The sequence below is a fragment of the Pelophylax lessonae genome (assembly GCF_965119305.1).
Source record: "Pelophylax lessonae genome assembly, chromosome: 4".
Taxonomy (NCBI): Eukaryota; Metazoa; Chordata; class Amphibia; order Anura; family Ranidae; genus Pelophylax; species Pelophylax lessonae.
In genome coordinates, this window is record NC_138771.1 from 546,350,075 (window position 1) to 546,362,413 (window position 12,339).

Consider the following 12,339-nt stretch of genomic DNA (forward strand, 5'->3'; position numbering starts at 1 on the left):
CAAATGGAAATCAGAGACAACTTTTGGAAGGAATGACGGACATGGGGCGAATAACCACCTTATCTTTGTGGGTCACCAAGTAAGGGGTGCAACAAGACAACGCCGGCAATTCCGACACCCTGCGCGCAGAGGTAATAGCCACCAAAAAGGCCACCTTCTGGGCTAGCGTAACCAGGGGAATCTCCTGAATATTTTCAAAGTGCGGCTCCTGGAGGACTGAAAGCACTAATTTCAGATCCCCAGGCGGTAGTGGAGACTGCACTGGTGGAGTCAAATGTCATACCCACTGAATAAAGGTATGTACCAGGGAGTGCGTGGCCAAGGGTCATTGAAAGAAAACAGCCAAGGCCGACATCTGGCCCTTGATGGTACTCAAAGCCAATTTCTGCTCAACCCCCCGTTGAAGGAAGGTCAAGACCCGAGCCACGAGAAAGAGCGAACACCAAGTGACTCACACCACAAAACGTACAATTTCCACGTACGATGGTAGATCTTCCTAGAGGTAGACTTCGTAGCCTTTAACAGTGTTGGAATCACCAACCCAGATAAACCTCTATCCTTCAGTGTCTGGCTTGCAACAGCCAAGCCGTCAAAGCCAGGGACTGTAAAGCAGGATAGAAGATTGACCCTTGGGACAACAGATCCTCCGAGAAGCAGTCTCCAAGGGACGTCGGCGACCAGCCACACCAGGTCGGCGTACCAAGAATTGCGAGGCCATACCGGGGCCACTAGAATGACCAGAATCCCTTCTGCCTCCATCCTGCACAAGAGAAGCTTGAAAGGAAGAAAAGGTGTAAATCAGATGATACTGGCCCCAGGGGGCCACCAGAGCATCTGTGGCATCCGCTAGAGGATCCCGTGACCGTGCCACAAACCTTTGCACCTTCTTGTTTAAGCCGGATTTGATTGTCCAGAGACTTTGGACACTTGTCCCATTAGGTGATCACTGTCAAATACAAGGGGAGGAAGGATTTTCCCAGACGAAGCAACCATATCAGGGACCCCTTCATTCCCTGGCTCAGCCGGATCCGGTTTTCCATAGACTGCGGAGTCTTGTCCCATTCGGCCACAATCTCCCTTTGAAGGGACTTTGTATGGAATTGTGCAAACAGGACCGCCTCAAAAGTAGAAACCATCAGGCCCAGCACCCGCATGCAAGTCTGGAGGGACGACCACCTGCTGGACAGCAGGAGATGAATCACATAATTTCTGGAGTTTGACCAGAGGAAGGAACACTCTGGCTAAAGCCGAGTCCAAAGTCAGACCCAGATTGTCCAGCTTCGTGGCAAGAACCAGAGCAGACTTCTGATAATTCAGAAGCCAGCCAAACTCCCACTAGAGTCCGTATAGTGATTTCCACATTGTCCACCAGAGCAGTAGGGGACTCTTCTCACAGGAGAAGGTAGTTCAGGTAGCCCAGCACTGCGATCCCTTGCTGATGTAACAATGCCAGCACTGGGGACGACACTTGTGAAGACCTGAGGAGCGGAGGCGAGACCAAAGGGTAACGCACAAACTACAGCAACGTGGAGGAAGTGCTGGTGACAGACATAATGGAATGTGTAAGTAAGTGTCCTTGATGGTGATAGAGGCAAGGAAATCCCCCTGATGCAGGAATGCCACCACTGTACGAATAAACTCCATTATGAACTTCTGTATCCGCACAAAACAGTTCAACAGTTCAGGGCCTCAAGATCCAGAATTTCACGCACCTTACCCTCTTTCTTCAGGACCGTGAACAGGTGTGAATAAAGCCCCTGAAAAAATTCAGAGGTTGGAACCGGCACATTCACCCCCTGCAGGAACAGGTCTTGCACCGCCTCAAAGACAGCCTTCAATTGGTCTGGGGACAGACGCACATTGGAAGGAAAGAACCTTTCTGAAGGGTAAGAATGAAACTTGATCTTGGAGCCAGAACGTATAACTTCATGGATCCACTTGTCTTGCACCAAGGTCAATGAGCCCGGAGGAGCCAGATGGCAAACTCCCTGCACAAAAGTGTGAACCAAGGACTTCGCCGCCAAAGGGCTTTGGAAAAATATAGCCAAGGCGGAAATCTGGCCCTTGATGGTGCCCAGAGCCAAACATTGATCTACACCCAATTGTAGAAACTCCAACAGGCGAGACACAGAAAAGGAGCGGGGAGAACCCCCCCCCCCCCGCCCCCCCCGGAGACTCACACCACGTAACGTACGCCTTCCAAACTCTATGATAAACCTTCCTCGAAGTAGATTTACTAGCTTTTAAACAATGTAGGAATCACTGACTGACAGCCCTCTGCCCTTCAGCACCTGGCTTTCAATAGCAAGGCCGTTAAAGCCAGCAACCATAAAGCAGGATGGAAGATTGGTCCCTGAGACCCTGAGTACCATGACCAACGAGGCTAGTCTGGTGCCACCAGAATGATTGGAATTCCTTCTACTTCGATTCTGTGTAGCAGTCTTGACAGAAGTTGTATTGGAGGAAAGACGTAAATCAGAAGATACTGACACCAAGGAGCCACCAGGGCGTCCGTGGGGTCAGCCAGAGGATCCTGAGACCTTGGCACAAACCTCTGCACCTTCCCGTTGAGACAGGAGGCCAGCACGTCCACATCAGGGGTTCCCCACTGAAGACACAGATGATGAAATACCTCCGGGTGAAGAGACCATTCACCGGGATCCAACGTCTGCCGACTGGTATAGTCCGCTTGCCGATTCTCTACCCCCAGAATGAGCACAGAAGAGAGGGCCGAAACCTGAGTCTGACTACCTTGAACTATCTGGGTCTGAGTCCAGCATCAGACCCAGGTAGTCCAACTTGGTGGATGGAGTCAGTGACGATTTCTGAAAATTCAGTGTCCACCCGAACTGTAGAGTTCACACTGTAATGTCCAAGTCGACTTCTAGAGCCGAGGAAGACTCTGCATGCAGAAGCAGATTGTCCGGGTAACCCAGTACCGCGATCCTCTTCTGTTGTAGCAAGGCCAACACTGGAGCCAAAACCTTTGTCAACACCCAAGGAGCTGAGGCGAGACCAAAAGGCAACACCAAGAATTGATAGTGCTCCTTGCCCACAGCAAAACAAAGAAAACGCTAAAGCCTGACATATTGTTATATGAAGGTAAGCGTCCTTGAGATTGATAGAAGCCAGAAGATCTTTTTGATGAAGGAAAGCTACTACCATGCAGATAAACTCCATCCAAAATTTCTGAACCCGCAAAGTGGTTCAGAGCCTTGAGATCCAAGATCGGACTAACCTTGCTGTCCTTCCTGGGAACTGTAAACAGGTTTTAATAAATACCTTGAAACTGTTCCGACTCTGGAACTGGCACAATAACTCCTTGTGTTAACAGGTCCTGCACTGCTCCGTAGAGGCCCAGTAGCCTCTCATGAGACAGGCATAAGTATGAAGGAAAGAACCTTGCCGGAGGCAAGGACCGAAACTCGATCTTGTAAACCGAACCGAATCATCTCGTGGACCCATTTGTCCTGAATGAGCAAGGTTCACAGATCCAAAAAAAGACGAAGACATCCCCCCACCCCAGATGCGGTTGAGGGTGCCTCCTCAGGCTGGTGAAGGCTTGTCTGCGGAAACCAGAAGTGCTCGCTTTGGACTTACCATTCCAGGGTCTCTTGGAGCCTCCCGCAAAGTTACGGGTGGATCGAAAAACCCTTTTCCTGCGATCCAGACGGACGAAAGGGCAGCTTGTGTTCCCGAGAAGAAAGGACCATGTTCACGATGAGGTTTCCTACTTCTAGCAACCTATGGAAGTAATGTACTCTTACCTCCCGTCTCTTTCATAGATGCACCAAACAAATGGCCACCTACAAAAGAAGATCAGTCAGCACCTCTTTAGAAGCCAGGTCGGCCGACCAGTACTTCAACCATATCATGCGGCGAAGGATCACCGGCATCAGATACCCTGGCGGTAAAGGGGGCCGCATCCAAGGATGCACTACAAAAATAGCTGAAGGAGGCCACGCCCTCTGAAATGCATTATCATAGCAACCTTAGCGTCAGATACTGATACTGCTTGAGGATCACTTGGAAGTGTATCTGGATCAAGTCTCCCGGTGATTGGAGGATCCTCGTTGTGTGTGAACAGCTTACACTGAGAACTTTGGATGTGAGGTTACCCTGGATCCAAGCTGGAGCCCTACACGGGGGAGAGCCACTACAGTTAACCCCTTCCTAGAGTGCATGTGATCAGCACAGGTCCAATCAGCACTGTCCAGACATGTCCAGACAGAGGATCAGTGGAGAATGAAAACTCCTCCTGCAGGCTTTACAAGGAGCTGATGGAAGTCACGGGGCTGCTTTGTACTGCTGATGAGAAAAGGTTTACCATCTGAGCTAATGCCGGGAGAAGAAGGGAGATATGTGATCATCCGTGATAGAAATCCAGTAATAGCAGCAGTAATCGTTCCTGAGTGAGATTTGTGATACCACAACCTGTTTGCCTGTCCTGTGTAAATAGGAGGGCCACAGCTTCTGGTGAGTTGCCAGTCCCCCCATTATCACATCGGTGGAGGTGTAGAGCAGTGGTGACCCCAACACTTGATGGTGTTTCTCACTTGGTGGATTGGACTATTACTGAGGAATTAACCCTTTGTTTGAAATTTTTGCATTTAATTTTTTTTGCATTCTTTGCACTAAATTTTTGCATACATGGACGTTTAAGGACTATATCAAGATTTGGCTGGTTTATATGCTACGTCATTTCTCCTCAATTATACCTTCGCTACTTGTACTTTTGTATATGTTCCTAGGGACGATATATATTTGAGTATACTTTTACAAATATACTGTAAACCCTGGATCAACTGATCCGCCAGCTCAGGAGGATGTTGACTCCCTTCCAGATCCTGGTGTAAAATCTTTGCCCATTCCATTAAGGTCTGAGATACCATGGTGATAGCAAACACCGGTCTCAAAATTGAACCAGCCACTGTGAAAAGGTACCGGACGAGAGCCTCAGCTCTCTTATCCACAAGGTCCTTAAAGGACGGAGAATCCTCCACCGGCAAAAGTGTGGCCTTATTTAGCCCGAAAACCTGGGAGTCCACCAACGGTGGAACCGTTCGTTTTTTTCAGAAGAGACTCCTCAAAGGGATATCTCCTATCGAAACGCTTAGGTATTCCAACCATGCGTTTCGGGGAACCCCACTGACTAGTGACAATCTTGTCAAAATAGGCAGGAAAGGGAAACCCCTTTGTCACCTTGGAAGATTTGCGTCTGCCAAACTGTACCGGCATTGCCGACTCAACATTATCTGATTCCTCCAACTTAAAATTTTCCTGCAGTGACACAATCAGGACCTCAACCAGTGCGTCCACGCACTCAGCGTGCGTGGACGCAGAACCAGTAGGCCGACTTTCGCCCGCGGCGGCCAGGTCCACCTCAGAATCTTAGGAAGCAGAGGATACAGGTGGGGGGGGGGGGGGGGGGGCTTCATGCTAGGCCTCCTTTGCAAGGCCATATCTACTTTGGATACTAGTGACTGCAGGGCTGCCGTCATGGCTGCCAGGGCAGGGTCCCGCAGCTTCCAGGTGGTGATACGTGCTCCAGAAGCTTCATGGTAAACAAAGGGTTAATCAGAGCCACACCGTGCACAAACCAGAAATTTTTTCCCCACCCCAAAAAAACGGGGACCCTTCCGCACACCGCTGGGGCACCACAAGAATCAGCGCACCCGTGGCGCAGAATATAGCAGAGAAAGGATCGTGTACCCACAGCGACTCACCACCCGAGCTGGAGAGTGCCAAACAGTCTGCCACACTGCGATGGAAAGAGGAAGAGGAAGCGCCTACCTTGACACTAGAGGCCCCCGCAGCACATCACCGCACACAGACTACAAGAAAATGGCCGCCATTAAACCCTATGGGGAAACAAAATACATGGCCACTGGACTACACAAACATGGCCGCCGAAGCCGGGAATACAAAATTCATGGCAAAATGACGGCGCTGCACGGGACCCTGGACCCCAGGGAGAAAAATACGGGACCCCCCCAGGTACGGACACCCCCAAAAGGGGGCCCGACAGTGGCACCCACCCGCTACTCTTCGGCCCAACACTATACAAGCCCCCTACCCAAATGCACCCAAGCCCCCCAAAAGAGGCTAAGGAGGGGCAGGTGAGGGTACCTACGTAGGGGGAACTCCACTGTGGAGAAGGGGTAAAGACATGAGGGGGAGGAAGTACACAGGAGGGGGCCTACCATCCCCAGCAATTCCATAAGAAAGGAGGGGGGACACTACTCACCATACCACAGTCACCAGTTTGGCACTACTCCCAGCAGTCCACCGCATCATCTTGGAATGGGGGTGCTGCGGCCTGAGGTACGGCTCTGATAGTGACTGCTGTCATGACAGGGCTATGCAACCTCGCGAGGTGTTTCACTCGTCCAGTGAGGCTATGTCGCGGCCAACCTAGCGCAGAGTTAATAGTTGGGTCACGCTTGCAGGCCAGACTGGGAAGACCTAAAGATCTGAACATCCAGTGCTTCGCCCAGTCCGGCTGTTTATTGTAGTTGACACAGGAACTAGCTGATTGTAGTTCACATAGAAACAAAATAATAAAGTAAAAAATTCCATTCAAAAGGGAAAAAATGCCACGATCGCAGGTCCTTACTCCTGACTAGGCAGGAAAAACTGAAGATCTATAGCAGGAAGTGATGGTATACTCTCTGGGACTGCCCCAGGGGCATGACCAAAAAGGTTTCCACCTAGTCCTACTCCTGAAGAGAGGGCATCATAAAGCAGAATGGTCTGAAGACATGGAGCTGTGTCCGTCAGTGAACGAAAGAGAAAGAATAAATTGCCAGGACCAGAGATCCCAGCAAGGAACTATGTCCTTACTCCTGACTAGGTAGAAAAAAACAAAATACCTATAAGCAGGAGTGGGAGTATACCCCCCAGGGACTGCCCCATAGGTGTGTTCAAGCTTTTTTTCTACCTAGTGTCCTACTCCTATAGGGGGCAGTATAACCCTAAAGTCAAGAAGATGAAGAGCTGTGTCCGTCAATGAACAAAAGAAAAATCCTGTTTACACTGTGATTGGACACAGCTGGTCACATTGCAAAGAGCCACAGTAATTGGCTCTTTACCCCAATCTGTGATCAGCTGTGTCCAATGGGCACAGCAATCACAGATCTCTGCTGATGCACGTTGCAGGGGGCACGCAGGCAGTGTGATCACGGGAGGACGTCCATAGACCCCCTCCCAGCAATGTGAGCCTGCACTGTGGTTGTTTTTCAGCTATAGCATGGGCAGGAAGAGGTTGAAGATCAAAACAAGAATCCCAGTCAGGTTTCCGTCAGTTTCCAAAGCCATATAGGCAATGATGCCTATATAGTGTACATATACCACCTTCATTGGTTCTCATCCTACCTATCCCAAAGCACCTTCAGTGTCACTTACAATTCTACTTCCTCCTCTCCTATTTCTTTCTCTGTTTTCTTTCTCCATTGGGGTCCCCCCAAGGATCTGTACTTGGACCTTTCCTATTCTCTAACTACATTTCCTCTCTGGGTCAGCTGATAGCCTCCCATGGCTAATATAATTTCTATGCTGATGACACCCAAATCTGTTTCTCTACCCCTCAGCCCACAACATTAGTCTCCTCCCGCATCACTAATTTACTGATCGACATATTAGTATGGATGCCACACAACTTCCTCAAACTCAACTTGTCCAAAAATTAGCTCATAATATTTCCTCCCACACATGCCCCTTCTCCTGACTTCTTTGTCAAGATCAATGGTACAACCATCAACCCATCCGCGAATACCAGGGTGCTAGGTGTAGTCCTCGACTCGAATTCTGCTTTCGGCCCCAAATCTAATCACTTTCCAAAGCTTGCCACCTCCACAGCATCTCCAAAATACGGCTCTTCCTAACTAATGACACCACAAAGCTCCAAATCCACTCCCTGATTATCTCTCACCTCAACCACTGCAACTCCCTCCTCATTGGCTTATCTTTACATAGACTATCAACCTTCAGTCCATCATGAATGCTGCCAGACTCGTCCACCTTACCAACTGTTTAGGGTCTGCTACAACTTTCTGCTAATCCCTTCATTGGCTGCCACTCAACCAGTGAATTAAATTCAAAATACTAACAATAACTTACAAAGCCATCCACATCACTAACTTAGCCTCAAAATACCAACCAAATCATCCTCGTTTTTTTCCTTCCAAGACCTCCAGCTCACTAGTCCCCTTGTCACCTCCTCCCACGCTTGCCTCCAGGACTTCTCCCATGCCTTTCCCAGCCTATGGAATTCTTTACCCCAATCTGTCCAGCTATCTCCTACTCCTACTACTGTCCACTTTTAGGCGATCCCTGAAAACCTCTTTCTTCAGAGAAAGCTATCTGGTCTCAACCTAACAACTGTGCTTTTATTTTCTCCATCAGCTTATCCCCCATAGTTATTACCCTTTGTTTCACCTGACCTTCTCTATTAAATTGTAAGCTCTAACGAGTAGGGCCCTCTGATTCCTCCTGTATTGAATTGTATTGTAAATGTACTTTCTGCCCTAATGTTGTAAAGCGCTGCGTTAACTGTTGGCGCTATATTACTCCTGTATAATAGTGTAGTAGCAGACTTTTTCTAATTCCACTTTCAAAAGTTCATTAAATTGCTTTCTATATATCTATATCCAATCGATTCCCACAACATCAGAGGACTGCAATTCCCATGAAAGGAGCAGTGGGTGGACAGGACTATCTGTGCTGTACTAGCTTCACTTCCATAAGTGACAGGATAAGAGCTTCTACGGCAATGGAACGCGGTTAATCAACGGAAAAAAAAATGTGGGTAGGGGTGTGGCTGCAAAACAGAAGATATACTGTAGAAGATACAGCACGCTACTTGCACAGCATTCTCTACCTTCAAACATAAAGCCATGGGGCACAAACTGACCACGGAACAATGGATCTGCTTCTGTACTTAGCAAGGTAAGTTTAACATGGAAGAAGGTGGACTGGCAGGATCAACCAGGTATTCTAATCAGAAATCATATCACATTGAATAAAAAAATATGGTATAATGAACTTGGCATATTTAAAGATAAGGATAGCATGAAAATATTTTTTTTAAGGTAACAATTTAAATTTCTCCGCAATGCCAATAGTTACGGAGGTGATTAAAGCAGTATTAAACCAAAAATATAACATATTGCAGCTTATCAATCATTAAATATTGAGGCTGCATCATTTTTCTATTCTTTGACTTTTTCCCCTCTGCTTTCACCTGGGGATCTGTCCAGTAACACACCTCCTGTATTAGTGAGATACAACTCTGGAGGAATGAGAACATGAGGCACAGCAGACAGCACCATTGTCAGTCTGGTGGGGAGGGGAGTGTTAAATGTATTGGCAGATTTAGAAACCACTAAAAAATTGAAGCCAAATTTTAGTTCATGCTTTATAAGCAAAGTTTTTTTTACTTTTGGGATAAAGGTTATACATAAATAAAGGTTGATCATTTTAATCACCCCCACCAGTGTTAAGTAGTAGGTCTCATGCATGTACACTGATACATTCTGCTGGAGAGTGTGTGTTGTGAAAAACAAGAGACTTGTTGTCTGGATTACCAGATGTAAATAGAAGAAAGCAAGCCTAAACAAGAAAATATAGACCTCACATCTAAGAATTGGTAAGCTGCAATATAATAAATGTTTGCTTTTGGGTTTAATACTGTTTTAGGGGCTTGTTTTAAAGTGCGTTTACTGCTTGTTTAGAATATGCAAATGCTTTGGTGTGAATGATCTAAACAAATGTTCATGTTAACCCTGGATATATGCTGCTCAAGCAGACAGCACCAAATTGCGGGAGGGGGGAATTTACTGGTCTATACACTAGACTGGGGTTTCTCAACTAGGGTTCCTCAAGAGGTTGTTAGGGGTTCCTTGAGCAATGAACAAGTTCTGCCTCTGAGATAAGTCCCCCCCCTGATCTTTTTAGCTATATGTAAGGTGGTAATTCTTCCCAGTACCCACAAGTATAAGGAGCATTCTTCCCACTGACCATCACACTAATGTATTTTGAGTTGTAGATATAGTATTTTTTTTACAGGGATTTCCCTGCACTAGATGGTACTCTTTTAAGGCTCTGTATTAATTTTCCAGCGCAACCAGGCAATCTAATGTCTCCAAAAGCAACCCCCTGCTCTATGTCAGCTGGGAGCAGTTCTCTTACCAGCAAAAGATGTTAATGTAATATCGGTAGGCTGCAGGGGGGTCACCAAAATGCAGATTATCTGTGAGGGTACAAGCTCATTTTTCTTTTTTTTGTCTGTAAATATAGCTGTTATTATACTGTTGTACTACAAGATTTAGAGTAAAAATTTAAAAAATAATTGCAGGCATATAGATATCCACATAATAAAAAAGATGCAGACTCTCAGGCCTTGGTCAGTAAGTAATACAACACACTCATGCAGTACCTTGTAGTGTCTCTTTACTTTTTCTTCTGTGAAGTCGCAGTCACTGTCTGAAAAATCATCAGTAACTCTCCACATAAGGCTGTCTGCAAAGGAACGCCTCCCAGTGTCACAAGCTGGAGCTGCATTGGGGTCCTAAGAAGACAGACAAGAAACCCTGACATCTGACTGCAATATTTTCTAATGTGTGTGAGTTACTGTATGTCATAAATGTACACCTTACTTCATACATGGAAAGAAGACCACAGTGAATCAGCTTGTCCATAATATCCTGGCACAACATATACAGGGGCTGACATGGCTGCAAAAGAATGAAAGAAAGTTAGAAGGGTAATAAAAGTCCTTTCACTACTCTGTACAGATACACAATGGCTAATTTATACAAACTTAAAGTCTGTAGGCAACTGCGACTATTAAAAGAACTTAAACTTTACTTTTCTAATGCAATCTCTGCTAATTATTTGCAAAAAATTTGCATGTATGCAAACCTTTAAATGCATCTCCTACTTACAGTTTAAAATATGCTATGCATGAGAACTCTGTATTTTCTTTGACCACTGGATTGAGCTTAACTGTCAGGAAATTTCCAGAGATCATAGACTTTCCTCCAACTCTTCCTAATTATGTTGTGTCCATCTGACATGTAAAGAAAGGGGTGGGTACTTTGCTAAGAGTCTGTTTCTGGTTCATTTCACTCCCTCCCTGTAGGCTCTTCTAAAATTTTCACAGCTCACAGTATGGGAACTAAGTGTATGTTACTCTTTGTAGCTGGAGGAAAATGTAAGATTCAGACAAGAGGGGAGTCATCTGTGTCCTGTGATGTACTCCAAGAAAAAGATTTTACATGTAAATCAAAAATCTATATTTCTAAGTCGTACATCACAGGACACATAGGACTTCATATTTATGACTACTTTGGATGTCCCAAACACTGAACATGAGGCAACACATCAACAAACCTAAATATGCTAAAACCAAAAAACAGAACAGGGGAAATTCAACTACAGAGCTGCCGGCAAGAACTTCTGCTCAAAACAGGCATCCACAGAGTCATAAACATCTAAGGGGGTAAATTTCATAAACGTGTGAAGAGAAGACCAAGTAGCAGCCTTAAAACTAGGGTTGCACTGATATCGTTTTTTTTTTACCAGTGAGTACAAGTACACACCGATACTTTTGCCGTGCAGTCTGAGCCCATATGAAATTAATATATGCGATTTGGACAGGAATGTGGTGCGATTCCTGTCTGAATCCCATGCCGTTTCCTGCACCGCTCCTGTGTGAACCCAGGCTGAAATCACTATGACAACCCTGGGTTCACACAAGAGAAGTGTGGTAAACTACATGCGATTCAGACAGAAATCACACTGCATTCCTGTTCATGCAATTCCCTGCATTGTGATCAAAGCCTATTCATTTTCTACGGGCTCAAATCGTACAACAAAAGGTTTTGGCTTCAGGTATCGGAGCATTTTCACGAGTACCAGTACTCATGAAAATACTGGGCACAGATACAGTACCAATAACAATATTGGTGAAACCTTATTAAAACGTCAACAACAGAAGCTTGATGCTGAATAGACCAGACTGACACTCCTAGTGGGCCTTGACTGGAAAGGAAGGACCTGCCTATGATACTATATGCCTAAGAAATGAGCTGATGAATCCACCTAGAATTCCTGGATCAAGAACAAGCCTGATTATTGAGAGGACCCTCAGGCAAAACAGGGAATCAGACTTGAAACAAAGCTGTAGTCCTTAGACACATTCAAACATCTTTCAAAACCAATTTCTCTTTAGGATGCTTGATACAAATGCATGACAGCACAATGTCCTTTTATTCAGGTGGAAAGAAGACCCAGGCCACAACACTACCTTATCTAGGCGAAGAACTAAAAAAGGCCCCT

At 46.2% G+C, this 12,339-nt stretch overlaps 1 protein-coding gene across 1 annotated transcript in view; it reads right to left on the bottom strand.

Annotated features, from left to right (window-relative positions):
• Nucleotides 1–12,339, bottom strand: part of GPAT2 (glycerol-3-phosphate acyltransferase 2, mitochondrial) — a gene marked incomplete at its 5' end in the record, with an annotated part of 339,381 nt that overhangs the window by 46,629 nt on the left and 280,413 nt on the right. The window contains 2 exons of the mRNA XM_082253675.1: nt 10,436–10,567; nt 10,656–10,733. Coding sequence (XP_082109801.1) covers nt 10,436–10,567; nt 10,656–10,733 — 210 coding nt within the window. The remainder of the gene's footprint in view (nt 1–10,435; nt 10,568–10,655; nt 10,734–12,339) is intronic.